The sequence below is a fragment of the Ascaphus truei genome, chromosome 2 (genome assembly GCF_040206685.1).
Source record: "Ascaphus truei isolate aAscTru1 chromosome 2, aAscTru1.hap1, whole genome shotgun sequence".
Classification (NCBI taxonomy): domain Eukaryota; kingdom Metazoa; phylum Chordata; class Amphibia; order Anura; family Ascaphidae; genus Ascaphus; species Ascaphus truei.
Window position 1 is genome coordinate 64,764,794 of NC_134484.1, and position 19,547 is coordinate 64,784,340.

Below are 19,547 nucleotides of genomic sequence, written 5' to 3' on the forward strand. Positions count from 1 at the left end.
CCCCCACAAACACGTGCACGAATATTACAACCCCACAAACACGCGCAGGAATATTACACCCCCACAAACACGCGCAGGAATATTACACCCCCACAAACACGCGCATGAATATTACACCCCCACAAACACGCGCACGAATATTACACCCCCACAAACACGCGCATGAATATTACACCCCCACAAACACGCTCATGAATATTACACCCCCACAAACACGTGCACGAATATTGCACCCCCACAAACACGTGCACGAATATTACACCCCCACAAACACGTGCACGAATATTACACCCCCACAAACACGTGCACGAATATTACACCCCCACAAACACGTGCATGAATATTACACCCCCACAAACACGTGCATGAATATTACACCCCCACAAACACGTGCATGAATATTACACCCCCACAAACACGCGCAGGAATATTACACCCCCACAAACACCCGCAGGAATATTACACCCCCACAAACACGCGCATGAATATTACACCCCCACAAACACGTGCATGAATATTACACCCCCACAAACACGTGCACGAATATTACACCCCCACAAACACGCGCACGAATATTACACCCCCACAAACACGCGCACGAATATTACACCCCCACAAACACGCGCAGGAATATTACACCCCCACAAACACGCGCAGGAATATTACACCCCCACAAACACGCGCAGGAATATTACACCCCCACAAACACGCGCATGAATATTACACCCCCACAAACACGCGCATGAATATTACACCCCCACAAACACGCGCATGAATATTACACCCCCACAAACGCGCATGAATATTACACCCCCACAAACACGTGCATGAATATTACACCCCCACAAACACGTGCAGGAATATTACACCCCCACAAACACGTGCATGAATATTACAACCCCACAAACACGTGCATGAATATTATACCCCCACAAACACATGTATGAATATTACACCCCCACAAACACGTGCACGAATATTACACCCCCACAAACACGTGCACGAATATTACACCCCCACAAACACGTGTATAATTGTATCCTAAAGGACATTACAATACCTTGGGACCTGTCTACTCCATGTGTTTTATTTATTTTTAATCCGACCCCATTGGAAAACTAGTAGAAGGGCCTGGTTAGCATGTTCGGGTAATTGTAGAAAACCGTGCTCGAGTTTACTTTGTTAATTATGTAATTTAAAAAATTTTATGGAAGGGATACATTAAGATGTTCAATTTCATGGGAAAAGCTTTGTTGAGCTGTTTCTATAACATAATTATTATAAGGTCTGGGCCCCATCAAAGGACCAATGTGAATTAATGGCGGTGATAAAATTAACTGAGGTAAATTACAAGTGGCAAGTATAACTAAATTAAAATGTAATATGTTTGTTGGGTTAAAGTCGTGAGTGGAGTACCTCAAGGATCGGTACTGGGACACCTGCTTTTTAACTTGTTTATTAATGACCTTGAGGTTGGCATAGAGAGCAAAGTCTCCATCTTTGCTGATGACACTAAATTGTGTAAGGTAGTAAATCAGAGCAGGATGTAATTTCTCTCCAGAAAGACTTGGGTAGACTGGAAACTTGGACAGGTAAATGGCAGATGAGGTTTAATGCAGATAAATATAAGGTTGTGCATTTGGGATACAACAATAAACAGGCAACTTACACATTTAAAGGGGGAAAAATGAAGGGACTCCTTGATGGAGAAAGATTTAGGAGTGCTTGTAGACAGCAGACTTAGCAATAGTGCCCGATACCATGGCGTAGCTGCAAAGGCAAACAAGATCTTATCTTGCATTAAACGGGCAATGGATGGAAGGGACGTAAACATAATTATGTCCTTCTATAAAGCATAAGTAAGACCACACCTTGAATATGGAGTGCAGTTTTGGACACCACTTCATAAAAAAAAATACATTATGGAACTAGAAAAAGTGCAGAAAAGAGCCACCAAATGAATAAAGGGGATGGATAATCTGATTTATGAGGAGAGGCTAGCTAATTTTAGGTTTGTTTATATTAGAAAAGAGACATCTTATGAGGGGATATGATAACTATATACAAATATATTTGGGGAAAATACAAGGAACTTTGAAAAGAACTATTCATCCCACAGGCAGTACAAAGGACACAGGGTCATCCCTTAAAGCTGCAGTTCAGTCTTTTTTTTTTTTTTTTTTTACATTTATTTTTTTACTTCAATAGTTTTATGTGTGCAATCTCTAATTACCTAAAGAACAGTATAGCTGCAGGTCAATTCGTTTTCCATGTATTGATAGGTCGAAATTTGGTGACATATTAAAAGCTGGCATTTGTTTATAATCTGCTTGACTGGCAGTGGAAGCTCATGAATATTCATGAGCACTGCTGCATTGACAAGTGCTAGAGGGAGGGCGGGGGTGTGCCAGAGCTTGTGACAGGACATGAAGGGGCAGTGCCTTAGCAAATGGCTGATAAAATAGAATACAAGAAAATTGGTCTTTCAAAGTTGTTTTTTTAAAAACAGAAAATGCTAAAAGTATTTTTTCTTACTACAGAACTGATTTATTAAAAAAAACACACATGCAGGATATTGACTGAACTGCAGCTTTAAGGTTGGAGGAAAGGAGATTTCACCAGCAACAAAGGTTTTTGAAGTGAAACTTCCTTAGTGGCACCTCATTCGAACCGGGGCAAAAATGGATTGTGGAGACAGAAATGAAACGGATGTGACGTCAGTGCTGGCAGTTGAGGCCGGGCTGTGTTCTGGCTCAGCCCGACCCCAACACTGACATCCCAACCGCTCAAAAAATCAGAAGCGGTGGCGATAGCAGCCGGCGCCGCTCCTAACGGCCGCTGCTCCCCCCACACGGCCGATGACATATGCGGCGGCGATAGCAGCCGGCGCCGCTCCTAACGGCCGCCATTCCCCCCGCATATCTGCTGCCATGCCGCGCATGCGCAGTAGTCATGGGGACGCAGAGGAAAGCACGCATGCGCAGAAGCGGCTGGCAGCGGCGCCGTTCCCCGCCCGCTGCCGGTGGCTGTTGACATATGCAGCGGCGATAGCCGCCGCTCCTAACGGCTGCCGTGCCCCGTCTGCTGCCCGTGCCCCGTCTGCTGCCCGTGCCCCGTCTGCTGCCTGTGCCCGCTGCAATGCCGCACATGCACAGTTGTGATGGCGACGCTGACAGACGCCACACGCGCAGAAGCGGCGGGCAGCGGCACTGTTTCTCCCCCACACGCACGCTGCCATGCCGCACTGCACCCCGCCACCCACAAAACAGCGCCCCGCAGGCACCTGCACAGACATGACAGGCAGCTGCCGGTGCAGCTGGGACAGCAGAGACCGCCCGACCGGGACAGCCCCCCCCCTTTCCTAACCCGGATGGGACCTCCCTCTGCCCTCTAAAGCTCCACCAGACACCCAGCAGTATTATAATAATCTGTCTTCTGTTTCCTGCTATCGCAACATGACTCCTCCTCCTCACCGTTGACCATAAAGGGGTCGGAGATAGTTGGTGGGTGAGACCCAGAGATACAAGCTTCCCCCACCCCTCTCCCACCCCATTACCCCCTCTATTCCTCCCCCCACATCCCCCCACCGGCATCATGGTGTTCCTCCCCGGGGGGGGGGGGGCAGCTACAGTCACACATGGGCCTCTTCGCCGTCCTCCCTGCCCTGATCCCCGGCACTGCGGGGCAACACAACCTGTGCCCATCCCTCCTCCTACCACACTGAGGGAGCTATAGACAGCGCGCAGTCCTGACTGCTCTGCCGCCGTGATCGGAGGTGCAGGGGGTGATCGGAATTGTAGGGGGTAAGGGGTGGTGATGTGAAGGGGGGTGATGTGAGGAGGTGAAGGGGGGTGATGTGAGGTGACGCGAGGTGCAGGGGGGTGACGCGAGGTGCAGGGGGGGTGCGCATACATCACACACACACACACACACACACACACACAGTCACACGCGCGCACACACACACACACACACACTTAGTGCAAATACAGGGGATGTGTGCCGAGCACGCGCATTCTAAGTCCAAATTTATTTGTGTTTTGTCAATGAAATTGTATTTTGATTTTTAATTAAAACATCACAAACACAATTTCTGTGACAAAAGTCAAAGAAGTTTCACTTACTATGCGTGTACACAGCACACACAGCTTTTTTTTTACAGTAAGGGCAGTTAAAATGTGGAATTCATTACCCATGGAGACTGTGATGACAGATACTATAGATATGTTCAAAAAAAGTTTGGACATCTTTTTAGAAAGGAAAGGTATACAGGGATATACCAAATAAGTAAACATGGGAAGGATGTTGATCCAGGGAGAAATCGGATTGCCATTATTGGAGTCGGGAATTAATTTATTTGTCCCCTTATGAGATATCATTGGATGATTCACTGGTGTTTTTTTTTGTTTGTTTGCCTTCCTCTGGGTCAATATACTGTAAATACAAATATAGAATAAGTAACTGTCGTCCAAAATGTAGCATATGTTGAACTTGGTGGACATGTCTCTTTTTTTCAACGTCATCTACTATGTAATGTAACTATGTAATGTAACTATGTATGTGTAAAGGTCATCTTGGGAATGTTTGTAAGTGTGTAAATAGAGACCCCGGCAGTTTTTTTGTTACTGTATCGCTTCTGGTTTTCTTTATCCTACTGCAAATAGTGTTCCCTTTTTGTAGATTCTCCTGTCATGAGCTGTTGCACTATTTTGCCCACGTTAACATGGGAATGAAAGAAATAATAGTACTTGGAGGTGGTATTGAGGAACAAATGCAGCAGTAGGAGTGCACATAATCTGATTTTGCAGCACATTCTTTGCTAATTCTTCGTTTTTTGTTTACAGAATTTCTTCAGACAGACCAAGTTGAAATAAACACATCAAAGTGAAACCAGTTTGAAGAGAGGATTCATTTGCAAGCTAATTTCAAGTGGCCTCTGTACCCCAGTTGTATACTGGTCACTATGGTATGTGCAATGCACATACGTTGATCAAAACATTAGCGGCATAGTAGATATGAGTTTGCATCGGAGAATGGGCTCGGATCGGGACCTGCAGTCATCTACTTCCTCGGTTAGCCTCCCTTCAGTTAAAAAGGCACCAAAGAAAAGGAGGATACCATGGGGGTCCATCTTCCGCAAGAAAAAAGACCCCAAACGCAAGTCTCGGGAATTAAATGGTGGCGTTGATGGGATTGCAAGCATTGAAAACATTCATTCTGAGATGTGCACGGATAAGAATTCCATATTTTCTGCCTCGTTGAACTGTTCCGATAATGTAACAACCCCTGCAAGTAAACCGAGCGGAGACTTTATAGAGTGTCCCTTGTGCCTTTTACGGCACTCCAAGGACAGGTTCCCTGAAATAATGACCTGTCACCACAGGTCGTGTGCGGACTGCTTGCGCCAATACCTGCGGATAGAGATCTCCGAGAGCAGGGTCAACATCAGCTGCCCCGAGTGCTCTGAGCGCTTTAACCCTTACGACATCCGCCTGATACTGAACGACGACTTGTTGATGGAGAAATATGAAGAATTCATGCTCAGGAGGTGGCTGGTTGCAGATCCTGATTGCAGATGGTGTCCAGCTCCAGACTGCGGGTAAGGAAAACCTTTGGTCTCACCTTCATTGTTTATTATCAAAATCTATGTGGTTAAATGAACCTGACCCTTTTTTATGTTTAATGTGAAAGCATGCGGTATGACGCATGGCATTCTAGGGGGATATTAGGGTGAACCTACTATTTGCAACAAAAACAGACTTCTAATTGGTAGAATTCAGTTACAGTACATCTGCAGTTTGAACACTGTCTGTAATACGGCGGTGGAATATAAGTAAAACCCAATTGAAATCACTATGTAAAGACGACATGGGGTACTATTGTTGTTTATCAAAACTACGTGTTAATATAGAGCGTTGGACAAAGATATGTACACTGAGCAGTATTTGCTGTTGGTATTCCCCTGAGTACAAACGTAAACATCGCAAATGCACATCCTTAGAAATCCCCCCTCTCTCTTTCAGTTGATGCGTAAAAGGCTGCTAATCTGCTAATCATTATTCATTTCTAAATTCGGTTTCATTTGCTGCTTATGGCCTGAAATCAAGCAAAAGGGGATTTTTTTTTGTGCTGGCCAAAAAATGAGCTGCAGTAAAGTTAACTCCAGTGCCTATAAATCTGTATCTTGTCCCATGAGATGAACTTTCCATGCTTTGTGTCTCAGTCTGCATTCCAAAAGCATTCCACAGCCTGCCAGTAATTACATTGCCTGTGAGTAGGTGGAAGGGGATCTTAAGCCAACAGATCCTCCAAAGCATGCATTAACAGTTTGGTAAGATCACCCAGTGTATATTGCTGTTGGGGTGTGACCTGAAACACAAAGGCATAAAAGGATGTGTGTTGGTAGTGTTTACTTTTGCATGAAAGGTCACACCACAAGAGTACGCCTAAAAATGTATGCTATAAAGAAATGCATGCTGGGTAAATGTAACAAACTGAATAATCTGGATTTTCCCTACATACCAAATGTCATACGTGCACTGATCTCACACACGATCTGTGTTATTTACCACTTTAATTATTTTGTTCTGTGATTGGTTTTGTAGAACAAACATAAACACCTGCCGTTTATAACTGTTTGTACTGTTTCGATCTTTACTGTAAAACATCTTGGCCGAGTAAGCATAGTGACAGTAAAACAAGAAACAATCGATCCTAAAGTCTTGGATATTTCCTTCCACGTTTTCCCATCATACCTATTAATATAGCGTGTCCATTTCAGAGCGGTAAATAAAACATTTCTTCAATAGCCGCTTGATCCATTCCAGCTTTTATTTCGAGGGACATCTGATATACTGTAACCAGCCCGGAGTTGTTGGTGACACTGCTATGCAATGGGAGTCTCATTTAAATCTCTGTAAATCTGTCTTATTTTGTTATACACGGTCCTTAAAGGTATAGTCCCATTATTAGAAAATGACAGGACTGGGGTGGTTAAGGGGTTAAATCTGGCAGGTTGACACATTTTAAAGAAGACCCCTATAAGTATTGGTTTGTACACGTGGTAAGATAATACATTGTGGAGAGGGTTGTCTTCCATTAACGCCTCCATTTTGTGTGATGTCACAATGCCATTTTAGGATTTAGTTTAAGCTTGGAGTTAACACTTGATTTATTAATTTTATACATATACATTTCACGATCTCCTTTAGAAAGAAATAAACATTCATACATTTTAAGGAAACCAACCCCCCTCACTTACACACATTGACACAGTGCAATACCATTGCTCTATGTTTTGGAATACCATCTGGATACATATTCCCCACTGACTGAGTGCAGCCTTGCACATTGTAGGCCTAAAATGTGGGACTGCGTGAGTTAACCTTCAGCATCTGTGGTTAAATAACAAGGAAGCCACAGATCCCACACACCTGTAATTGTATTTTAGGTAGATTATGCATTGAATACTTTTATTGGGCCCTCTCGCACCATTAACCTAACCTAACCTTCCAGTAGTTAATCTTGGACATCCTACAATGGATCATATGCTTCCTTTTACACGATCCCTGGCCAGAATGTGTTACTTGTATTCACACGCCATGAATGTTCTTGCCTGTTGGTTTGTTCAACATATTCTCTTGGACAAAGATAGAGAGGACAAAATGAGTATGCAGACTAGAACAAATCGCAAGCTTTTTTATTATAATCTTTGAGAGATTTGAAGTCAAGGTTTTTTTCATGCAGTTGTAAGAAGTTTATGGCGCTTAATAATACGTGTTGAGTTTTTGACACACATTCTTCTGTTTGAAGGTATCTCGCGCTATTTGCTGGTCCCTGTAAGTGGACTTGAGAATGAGCACTCCTTTATAATATTTTAACATGCATGCAAATGTTATTCTTGCCAATTGTACAGTTTTTTCCTTTGGACCTTCAACTTCTTACTATTTTGCATGTTGTTCCAAACCCTTACTACCAACTACTATAAAAAATAAAAAAGTAGTCAAGCACAACTAAAATAGGGAGAAATTCAAAAGGTAGCAAAAAGGGTAATTTTAATGACTTGAAAAGTCATTCATCCAATATTTCGGGGCAGACAAGTACCTTCATCCCTGATCTTCTCTCTTGGCACCCATCTTCGATTATTTTTGTATTGCTCTAGACCCCTAGCAGGGACATCCCAAGTGGCTGGACCTGATCATCTATCTTTTATAATACCGACTACTATAAACATCAATCACCCATGAAGGGCAGGCAGCTATTTAATTCACAATCATTTTTCATATATAAACAGCCTAGGTGAACCTTGCTTTGGGGGTAAAGAACAATCGAACGGTATACAGTATGTGTGTGAAAGTACCTATACTTATTTACTTCATACCGTTGTATCCATGTAATATTTTTATTTCGAATATAGGAAGAGCATGTTAAGGACCCACAATTCTAAATCTATTAAACTCGTAATGAAGCATTTCACGGTCATGAATACAAAGATTAAACATGTATTTCCATCATTGAGGCTATGTAAGATGACCTCCTACGCATGCAGAGGTGAGCCAATATGGGGAAATCTCCATCTCATTGAGGAAGTCCGCAGAGTTAGATGAACTCATAAAGTAGATCTAAACCAGGATATAACTTGGCTTCAACGGAAAGCCCTGAGACATGAGGTTGCAGAAATGTAACATAAAGCTGGTTTTATGGAGTTTTTTTCCCCCCTAATTTATAAATAAATCGGGAATTTGTTGGTGATCCAAAGTCCCTTGTTTTTATTGTTTTTGTTTTTTCAGGCAAGGTTTTAACAAAGGCTTACTCCACGATATTAAACTTAAATCCAACCACACCATGCATTGTTCAATTGTTCAAGACTATATAACTAAATAAAGGAGATTTTTTGGGGGGGTTGGCCAAATGTACAAGTAGTATAGTGAATTATATTCATCAAGGCTCCTGGTTGAATCCAAGATGAATATCCCTTATATGAATCCATATTCTGAAAGACCCATTGACCATTTCCTTTTATCAAGTCCTTTTCCTCTTACAATTTGAATTTTCTATGAAGTATGATTGAAACCATTTTAAATTCTGAATGGAGATGCTAAAAATGGTACAGGATGTATCTACACAACTGCTGGTGTCACTTTCTAGCAACCACACCCCTTGTTGGAAGGGGACTGCACAATGAAAGCCTATATTATTACACAGCACCATTTGGTATTAATCTGTCATAGCACCTTCTAGGCCACCATCTGTTCCTGGATTTAGTGTGACGGTTTCCTCTTCTCTAGATACGCTGTGATCGCGTTTGGATGCGCCAGCTGCCCAAAGCTTACCTGCGGACGCGAAGGGTGCGGGACGGAGTTCTGTTACCACTGCAAACAGATCTGGCATCCAAACCAGACATGTGACGCGGCACGCCAGGAGAGGGCACAGAGCCTGCGCCTGAGGACGATCCGCTCCTCGTCCATCAGTTACAGCCAGGAGTCTGGAGCAGCAGGTAATTCACGACTAAAAGAAAATCCGATAGTCGGCCTTTGTTGCCATTTTGTCAGTCTCTGGGTGTAATTTTGTTATGACGGAAAATAAGTTTCCTCGTCATTTGGCATCCGAGAATAGCCCATTGGATTTTTAGAAATGCAGTGCCGCATATTACGAAGTGGTGTAATAGCAGTGATAGAATTCCTAGCATAACAAAATCTTTGCATTACATGACTAGAAAAATCTGGAAATTGTAAGTATTTAGAATAAGTGAGCGTGTGTTTGCTACGCAGGTGCTCCAAATGATTTTTTTAATCTTGTTTCTACCCAACCCATGATAATAAAATGAAGAATGCATGTCCCGTCCTTTTTAGAGAGGCAGCCGGGGGAAGTGTAGTGGAAAAAGGGCTATACATTTAGATTTATTGTTTGCCTTTTCTTGGTGTATCACCCATGTTATCTAATTGTAGCTTTAGGCCACAGCAAACCTCTCTCGCTAAAAATTGTTGGGATGGGACCAGATCTTTATTATAATGTCAATGAGTACTGGATTGTAAAAACTCGAATGAAAAACGTTGGAACAATTTTACGGGTGCTCTCAAACCCTATTTTTTTTCCATTAAATAAACATTTTTTTAAGTGATTTTCCCTTAAATGATGACTTAAAATTAGTGAATCTAATCAATCCAACGTAACAATTGAAATTATTAAAGGAAACGCTGTGGAGGTAACTTTGTAACGAGTTGCGTTGCACGATATTCAGTGATTTATTTCTCGTTGGTGCTGAGACACTCCAATGATGCCGACTTGTTAAGGTTGGGCTTGGTTTTGGAGAGTGCACATTGCTATATTTTCCTCTCGTGAAGAAAGTGGTCCTGAATACTGTTCGGAGAACGGGTGTCCTATGTTTTAATATTTTTTTTTATTTTTTTGAGGATTGCATCTTTAATGACATTTTCTCGATTTCCCTGGTTAGCTCTTTTGGGGAGACCGGGTTTAAATAAGACCAGTTCGGTTCAGGGGGATGCAGCTCTTTCTTACTCCCCTTGCAAACGGCTTCTCGCTGGCCTTAGAAATTCACAGGGGGCTGACAGTGTAAAGAAGTGTTCAACGGGGATAACCAGAACGTCTCTAGTAATGTGATACCTGTAATTCCCAGACACTTCCAATGATAACTAAGCTGCAAACGGGGCCTGGAGTGTGTTCAAATAACCCAGGACCATCACATCTTATTGCAGAGGACAGATTAATGCATATTACTCATCTTGTAGTAAATTGTTAGCTATAGTAGTGTACAGTATGTAAGCTGTTGCTTTTTAAGCATTAACATTCATTTCATACAGTCACTATTAATGCTGTTGGTTGAACCCACTTAATCACTAGTAGTTTTTTGTCTGCATCAAAGATATGTTATGTGGTCAATTTTCTTAAAGTATGGTATACAGTATAAAATGTTAGGGCACATCTGATTTGAAACATGAGCTGATTGATGTTTTTCGTTGTGACTAGCGGATGATATTAAACCCTGTCCCCGGTGTGCTGCCTACATCATCAAAATGAATGATGGCAGCTGTAACCACATGACCTGTGCCGTGTGTGGCTGTGAATTCTGCTGGCTCTGCATGAAGGAGATCTCTGATTTACATTATCTAAGGTAAGTAGAACCTAAACCAGGGCGAGCAACTCCAGTCCTCAAGGTCCACCAACAGGTCACGTTTCCAGGATTTCGAAGACTGAGCCACCCGTGCTGAAGCAGGGATATCCTGAAAACTTGACCTGTAGGTGGCCCTTGAGAAATGGAGTGGCCCACCCCTGACCCTAATCCCTTAATGCACTTTGAAGGAATGTTGCACACGTGACAAACGGCATCTTTTTTCTGACCTATCGCTGAGCGAATGCTTGTACGATTGTGTTCATCGTTTTTGGAGTGCCTGGGCAGCTGTATGCAGAAGTGGTTTGTTTGGGATACACATTTCCCAGCAAGTCTGCAGGTATTGGCTTAGGGGAAATGAAACGGTGAAATGTACAGAATAACATTTAATATGTGCACAGTAATTTTAGAGAAGACATTGACTTTTGTACTCGGAAAGCAACAACGATACCCGTAAGCCTTGGCCGTACACATGAGCTGCATCCACTAAAAAAAGCTCTAATTCTGGATCTATACCACACTTTTTTTTAGTACCTCAGGCAGTGCAGTTACCCAATGTATTGCCCAAGCCTTTTCTGATCCTGACATGGTATACTGTAAGAAACTCATTTTGAAAGCGTGTCGTTTCTTGGAACTTATTTCTTTTTTTTTTTAAATATGACAACATATTTTCAACTAAATTGTTGTGTAACTCTTGATTTACATAGGCGTTGTAAAGTGTAGGTTCTTAAAAATAACATGTTGTAACCTACCCCTGAATGTCATTTGCTTTGCGTATGTCATGCTTACATCACCACATTTACAGATAATCACTGTGTGTACACATTGGGAAACCCCGTCTCCAGGAAGGCAGATAAGAGAAAGGAAGAGAAACTAAGATAGTGCATGATTTGCATTCAGTCTCTCATTCTTACCAAGCATGATCAGTAAGCCCATCATTGAAGTGTTGAGATGAGGTAGAGGATAAAGTATTTTTTTGCAAAGAGGGAGTACTAGAAGAGGGCAGCACTTGGTGCGGAATTTGGAGGGAGTCAGGTTCATTGCAAACAGGAGTTACAGCACTAGAGCCTTTAGTGGCAGCTTGGAGCAGCGTCCTAGTAGATGTGGTTCTCAAGCTGATCCACCAATTGGGGTAACGCTGACTTCTAAGGTGTCCCTTCAAAGTTCACTTCAGACACAGGCTTTCTATCAGTGTTGGTAGATCAGCATTACTAAGATTGTTTACTGGTTGCCCTTCAAAAAAACAGAAACTTTAATATATATATATATATATATATATATATATAACACACATTGTGATATTCCACATCTTTATTAACCTTAAAATGGTCCATGACGAGGAAATGTTTAAGAACTTAAATATGAATGGAGTCGATTTTATGGGCTGAGACCAGGCAAAAGGGGACCAACGCTAACTGTATTGGGGAACATCCAAGCCGAAAAGCCTTGTTTTCCTACCTAGTTCAGTTTTCAAGATAACCATTTAACAGGATACCTGATATGGGCAGTGAGAGCCTTCACAAATGCAACTGTTTTCCATGGGTTTCACTGATAGAGGGAGGGGCCCAGAAGGGATGGGGCAGGGTGATCGCCAATATTGTTTCCTCCAGCTCAGTGATGAGATTGCCATATGAATGGACCCACCCTATCCATGTCAAGTGAGCAGACAAGGAAGGACGGGCACAGAGCAAGTGAGAGATAATGCAGTCTTATGGAAAGTAAAAACCCCTGCATTTTACAATGTTTACTTTTAGCAGGAAAATACATACTGTATTCCCTCTCTCCTCCCCCCCCCCTTTATGTTGTCAGTCATCGAGCTTTGTAACCTATTCGGCAGATCACTATCGTTCGTTACATTTGGTCCTGCACCTTTAAACTTCAGAATTTGACATTTTGCAATGCAATACCCCCCAAACCTGGCCTCCCGCAGCCTCTGAACGGAGATCTTGGCACAGAATGACAATCTCTATTGTTGGACACCCTTAGCAGTCCATGCAGACCGTTAATCACTAGCAGCTTTTATACTTTTGAACGGAATGCAAAACACTGCCATTCATTTTATTATGTTCAAGCGGCCGGTCACCAACAAAAAAGACGTCTCCAACTTTTTAATTTTGACTCTAAAGAATGAGTTCAAAGCCTAAACTAATGTGGCTACAAAGCCCCTCTGTGACGTTAATAGGCCTCCATGAACCTTATCTGAGAAGATTAAGATGAAACTTTTTCTGATTAGATCTTTTGTAGTCTGTGTGGAAAACAGCACAGCGCTGCCTGGTAGAGAAAGTGACAATAAACAGCAGTGAGTTGCCATGTGAACACTCGATCTGCAGGCTTTGGGTCTCTAAAAAAATGCGGGGGGAAGAAACAAATAAGAAGATTGATAGTCAAGCTCACTTTAAAAAAAAAAGTCATATTGGGGGTAGCTGCACATTTAATGTCGGTATATTAAAGCTGGGAACCTTTGTCAAGATTTTGACGCAGCAAACATTAGAAATTAATCTTATTTGTAATAAAATAGCATTTGAAATCGAGCATCACAGAACAATTTAAAGATGTAAAATATTTGCCTTTAATTGTATAATCCTCGTTTTTCGTAAAACGCGTTTCCATAAATGCTTTCACATTCCGCGCAATGACAGTTACGTGTCACTATTGTGGCACTTACCAGATGTCTGCTTGTCATTTATACTGCCACGTCCTTCAGAGGAAATACTGCTTACTATTTACTGCTTAGAATATGTGCTCTAAATAGAAATAGGAAACGTGCTGCATATTTTTAGAGCATTTTGTATTCTTGCATCTGTCTTTTTTTGCAGGGATTGCACCTTTAATATTATACAAGGCCAAGCTCTCCAAACGAGGCGTACGAACTTTGTGTAGCACTGGAGGGGGCTGCAACATATCACGCTGTGTCAGAGCATTTTATATAGCACTAGATCATTTCTGTCTGATGCTGAAAGAAATAGAGCCTTGCACAGGGTCATAGAGAGTGAGGGAGAGACAGGGAGGCTGAACTGAGTTCAACGTGTATATAATCGGGCCCCGCACACGAAAGCCCCGTTTTTTTAATGTTTGAACGACAAATGCAAAAAGAAATCTGAATCAACATTTGTGTCGTTTAAAGTTCTAGTCGCCATATTGGACGTAGAAAGGTGTTGATTACTTGAATGGATCAATATGAGAGTTATTTGCAGATGAAATTGGTGAGCAGAACAGCGAGTGCACACAGATTTGTGAGGTCTCAATCTCTCCATGCTGTCATTTCATCTGTGAAGAACTCCTTTTATGAGCCCAGTGAAAGGCATCACAATCTGCAAATAATAATTTTGCATCCTGTTAATTACTCTGGTGATGTAAACTGTTTTTGTAAGCTTGGGTTTATTGTGCCGGAGTCGCTGCGTGCGCGCGCCCGGCCATCACTCTGCTCTATGTAGTTATGGGAGCTCCCCCCGTGCCTGCGCAACTGCCGGCAAAGTAGCGAGTTGAGGCGGCAGCGTTCTCAGGATACAGAAAAATCTGTGTTCTGAGGCGGCTGCCGCGTGACCTCAGCGCACGTGAGCTGGTTTAGCCAATGAGGGCGAACTAGCTTTGCTGACGCGTTCGCCACGCCCCCGCAACGCCCCTACAATCTCCTGCAGCCAAGTTTCCAAATCACTTGGGCTGCAGGAGTGCGTGCGGGGGCTCGTTCGCACGCGGCCGTGCGCGTGCGCGCCTGTGTGATGACGCGTGCCGCGCACGTTTTGTGCGTGTGCGTGTGTTTAAATACGTTTCCAAATAAATAAATAAATCCTTTAATAATTTTTTTTTTTTTAATAACATTGTACTTGCATACATACATACATACATACATACACACACACATATACACACACACACACACACACATACACACACACACACTTACATTTTCAGCGGCGCAAATTCTTTATTTTTCTCATCTTCCCCACTGTCATCCCGTTCCACTCTCCCTGCCGGGGGCGCGCACGGCACCATTATAGAATGGCTGACTAACCTCAGCCAACTAAAACTGCCGCTCGCACGGCATAGTGCACGCACGCAGTATAGAACCGGCCCAAGACATCTTGTGTCAAACATGGAGTTTTTTATTAAATGCTATGCTGCTTACGGCTTGTTTTATTTTTTTTAATTGGTATGTACAGTATTCATTTACTTTACGTTATTTAACCTAGTGCAGCACCAGATTGGGATGGAAATAAATTGCCACTTGCAGAAAGCTGTTGCCCGGTCAGTCGTTACAGATAGCCAGTGATGTCTCTTACTGATTGGCTCACAGACAGGAAATGGTCTGGAAGCCATCTCGGAAAAGGACAAATTACCTCAGTTATTTAATATAAATCTTTTCCTAAGCCAGAGGGTCTCCTGTCTTCAGACCAGTGCATTGTATAATTAAGAAAAAATGTGGAGACCATAGCTTTTGGGCATAGGTTTGATCATATATTACATATATCTTGAACCATGAAACAAACACTAAAAATGTTATGCAATAGAAATGTTAACCAACCTTGCTATTATATCTACTTAAGGATATATCTACAAGGAATATGTTCAACCCCTTTCTACACAGTTCAATTCTATATGCGGTCTCAAAATGCCGTTGCATCCAGTTCTATACACTGATGGTATATGGCGTGAACCAGCGTTTTCAGTGGGGGGATTACTGGAAAGCAGATTCCAATTCACTTCTTAATGAATTTCATTATTTTTTACACCCCTTATGGCTCCTTTTTAGTAGTCTCCTTTCCTTGCCTTAGAACCCAATTTGTTTCCGAGTTTCCTTACTGTGTACCTGTCACCATAATTCCCCTGCTCTACCTCCATGATATCCTATATGAGTATAAGGTGAGCACAGCGGTGTATTGAAGCTGTGGGTGCATCCCTGGATTTATTCAATGGCATTATTATACTATATTTCTGTGATTTAAGCAGATCAGGACGCTCATTCTGTTTTTAATAAACATGCCGGCATTTGTCCTATGATCACTTGCACTGCCGGAAGGACTGCAATGCATTGCTGGACGTCTGGGAAAAACGGGGTTATACGAAATATACTTGCTTGCTTCATGCTTTTTTGTGTTCTCTTTCTTATTAAGCCCTTCAGGATGCACATTTTGGGGGAAAAAGCCATGGAGCAGGAAGAAGAAGATCCTGTGGCAGTTGGGAACGCTTGTTGGGGCTCCTGTCGGCATAGCTTTAATAGCCGGGATTGCCATTCCTGCTATGATCATTGGAATACCGGTGTACGTGGGGCGGAAGGTAAGCGCTCATGTTTTTATCACCTGTTTGGAAACGTGGGGTTAATGAATGAGCAACCCTTGGATATGCGTGCAGGTGCATAAGGGGAGTGCTGGCAATTTCCAAATCACAAAGACAAAGGTCATCAAAATGCATAAGCCTTATTGTCTCGTTAATCTAGTTATGTATGAATCATATTTTTTTCCTTCCATTTCATTACCACTATTTTAATCAAATAAACCTTTTTATTTAAAAGTGTTTCATTGCAAAAATTGTAATGTTTCACTTAATGATCCTGGCAAACTTGTGCTAAAAAGCTCATTATTTGTAAACTTTTCTACTAATTGCCTAACTAGGTAATTAATGATGGTGTATGCTCAGTCTGTCTATAGGTTCTTTATAGACGCTGCTCACACCACACATTGCAGGGCTAGCAACGGTTTATGCAGCGTGATCACTTTTCTTTAGATTTGGGACTGTGGGATGGAACAGTATTGCAACAGGCAAGGTTTTCAGGTTTCTATTAATGACCTGGGACGTAACAAGAAACAAAACTTCCACCCTTTCTTTCATAGTACAACATATAAGGCAGAATATTTGTCAGTGTTGCAGCGATCCCTTCACATGATTTGCTGCCATGTGCAGCGCTTGTTGACAGTTGAGGAAGTTAGAGGGAGTGGTGTATGCTCATAAATAGTCATCTTTTTACTGTCTGACTACCACTTCCTTTAAATAACAAGGTTGCAAACACCTACAGTTTATTAGGAAATGAATTGTCACAAATAACATTCATTCCGCGGATTCGCATTGTCAGCCTGTACAGAGGTGGCGTGGTGCTGCGATTGAGGTGGGGTGGTGCTGCGATTGAGGTGGGGCGGTGCTGCGATTGAGGTGGGGCGGTGCTGCGATTGAGGTGGGGTGGTGCTGCGATTGAGGTGGGGCGGTGCTGCGATTGAGGTGGGGCGGTGCTGCGATTGAGGTGGGGTGGTGCTGCGATTGAGGTGGGGCGGTGCTGCGATTGAGGTGGGGCGGTGCTGCGATTGAGGTGGGGCGGTGCTGCGATTGAGGTGGGGTGGTGCTGCGATTGAGGTGGGGCGGTGCTGCGATTGAGGTGGGGCGGTGCTGCGATTGAGGTGGGGCGGTGCTGCGATTGAGGTGGGGTGGTGCTGCGATTGAGGTGGGGCGGTGCTGCGATTGAGGTGGGGCGGTGCTGCGATTGAGGTGGTGGTCTTAAAGACATATGCTCATAGGACAAATGCCTGCCTGAGACCTCATAAACTAACATCTTGTAAACTTTCTTGGCTCCTTTTACATCATTGCTCTCTAAACCGGTGCCCCCTTTGAAACATGTCCTTGTGTGTGGGACCTTAGAAGAATGTGTACCCACTGGTACTTGCTTGTGAATATGCTCATGTTGACAGAAAAATGTTTCCTTGTTCCTAGATTCACAATCGCTATGAAGGCAAAGACATTTCGAAGCACAAGAGAAACCTGGCCATAGCCGGCGGGGTCACCTTGTCTGTTATTGTGTCCCCAGTTGTTGCTGCAGTCACTGTAGGTAAGAAATACATTCGCTAGGGCTCCCCTGGCTGTACTTCCACCAGCTTTACCTGTCTGTCCACTATAGGCCGTATTTTTATATCGCAATACGGGTCATTTAGTTCAATCCTTTGCCCAAAACATTGAGAAGTTTTTTTTTTGTTTTGCCTGCTATCCTGCAATTGTGACTTCAGGTTTAGATTGAATTGGAAAAACAGGGTGATACTGTGTAGACTTATTAACAGGTTGGATCCCAAAAGAACCCGAGAAAGTTTCTATATCTAGCACTCACTATGGTAAGCAAATGGGTGAGTAATTACTGAATGGGATATAAATGTCCCCAGCAAATAAATGAGGCTAACCATCAGCTGACATATCATACATATATGTCCACATAGGACTAAAAGTGAAAAAACAATAAACTTTTAATCCTCATGGGAAGTGGGTGCCACCTATGTCAATATGCATACATATCAATAAACCAGAATATAGTATAATACATATCCCATAGAAGGAAATATAGGGTAAATAATAAGTATGCCAACAATAACCTGAGGTAGAGTTATGCCAATTAATGTATGCCAATTAATGTATGCCAATTGACTTATAGGTGGCACCCACTTCCCATGAGGATTTTAGTACACTACACTTCGTATGTTCATGAGTGATTTTTCTATGTTTATTAAAAGTTTGTTTTTTCACTTTTAGTCCTACAGAATGTGGACATATATGTATGATATGTCAGCTGATGTTAGCCTCATTTATTTGCTGGGGACATTTATATCCCATTGAGTAATTACTCACCCATTTGCTTACCACAGTAAGTGCTAGATATAGGAACTTTTTCGGGTTCTTTTGGGACCCATCCTGTTAAGTGTTAGCTTTTCCTATAGCACCCTGTTACCACCTTGTTATTGATATTAGTACTAGGCTGAGCGGTAGAGTCGTCGTCGTCCCCCCCCTTTTTTGGTTATTGATACTGTGTAGAATCTAGGAGGCACCTCCTCTCCTTATTACGTGCTGCCACATGGAGATCTGACATCTTCCTCTGCTCCTCCAGGTATTGGTGTTCCTATTATGTTGGCTTATGTGTATGGAGTAGTCCCCATATCCCTGTGTCGAAGTGGAGGCTGTGGAGTGTCTGCTGGCAATGGCAAAGGAGTCCGCATTGAATTTGATGATGAAAATGATATCAATGTCAGTGGGGCGAATACAGCCGCAGGTGAGAATCCCCGTTACATTTTTCAAAGGTCTTCTAGCCATGGGGTGTGCAAAAGGAAGGAAGGGAGGGAACGGATCAAAAAAATTGGGGCGGCACTTAGAGGCCCCGCGCTCTTCCCCAAAGCATTTAAATGAAATGTCGGGGAAGTGCGCGAGGCCTCTGCAAGTTCCTTACATTATCTCCAGCGGCTTCTGGCGCACATGACATCACATCATGGGTCACAGGAAATCACGTTGCCATGGGAACGTGACGTCTGAAATGACAGAGACTGGGTGAGGGGGGTGGGGGGTGTCTGAAACTGAATCTCATGTTAACATGTCCTTTCCCTAAAGTGGTTTACATTTTATTAGTTGTATGTACCCATATAAGCCTCTTTGGATAAAAGTGCTATATATAGGAACAAGA

At 42.8% G+C, this 19,547-nt stretch overlaps 1 protein-coding gene across 4 annotated transcripts in view; it reads left to right on the forward strand.

Annotated features, from left to right (window-relative positions):
- RNF19A (ring finger protein 19A, RBR E3 ubiquitin protein ligase) overlaps positions 1–19,547 on the forward strand; it is a 78,309-nt gene that overhangs the window by 49,585 nt on the left and 9,177 nt on the right. For all 4 annotated transcript variants that reach the window (XM_075582624.1, XM_075582625.1, XM_075582626.1 and 1 more), the window contains 6 exons: positions 4,845–5,599; positions 9,288–9,496; positions 10,987–11,131; positions 16,240–16,402; positions 17,825–17,939; positions 18,981–19,142. In XM_075582624.1, coding sequence (XP_075438739.1) covers positions 5,016–5,599; positions 9,288–9,496; positions 10,987–11,131; positions 16,240–16,402; positions 17,825–17,939; positions 18,981–19,142 — 1,378 coding nt within the window. In that variant the 5' untranslated portion in view covers positions 4,845–5,015. The remainder of the gene's footprint in view (positions 1–4,844; positions 5,600–9,287; positions 9,497–10,986; positions 11,132–16,239; positions 16,403–17,824; positions 17,940–18,980; positions 19,143–19,547) is intronic.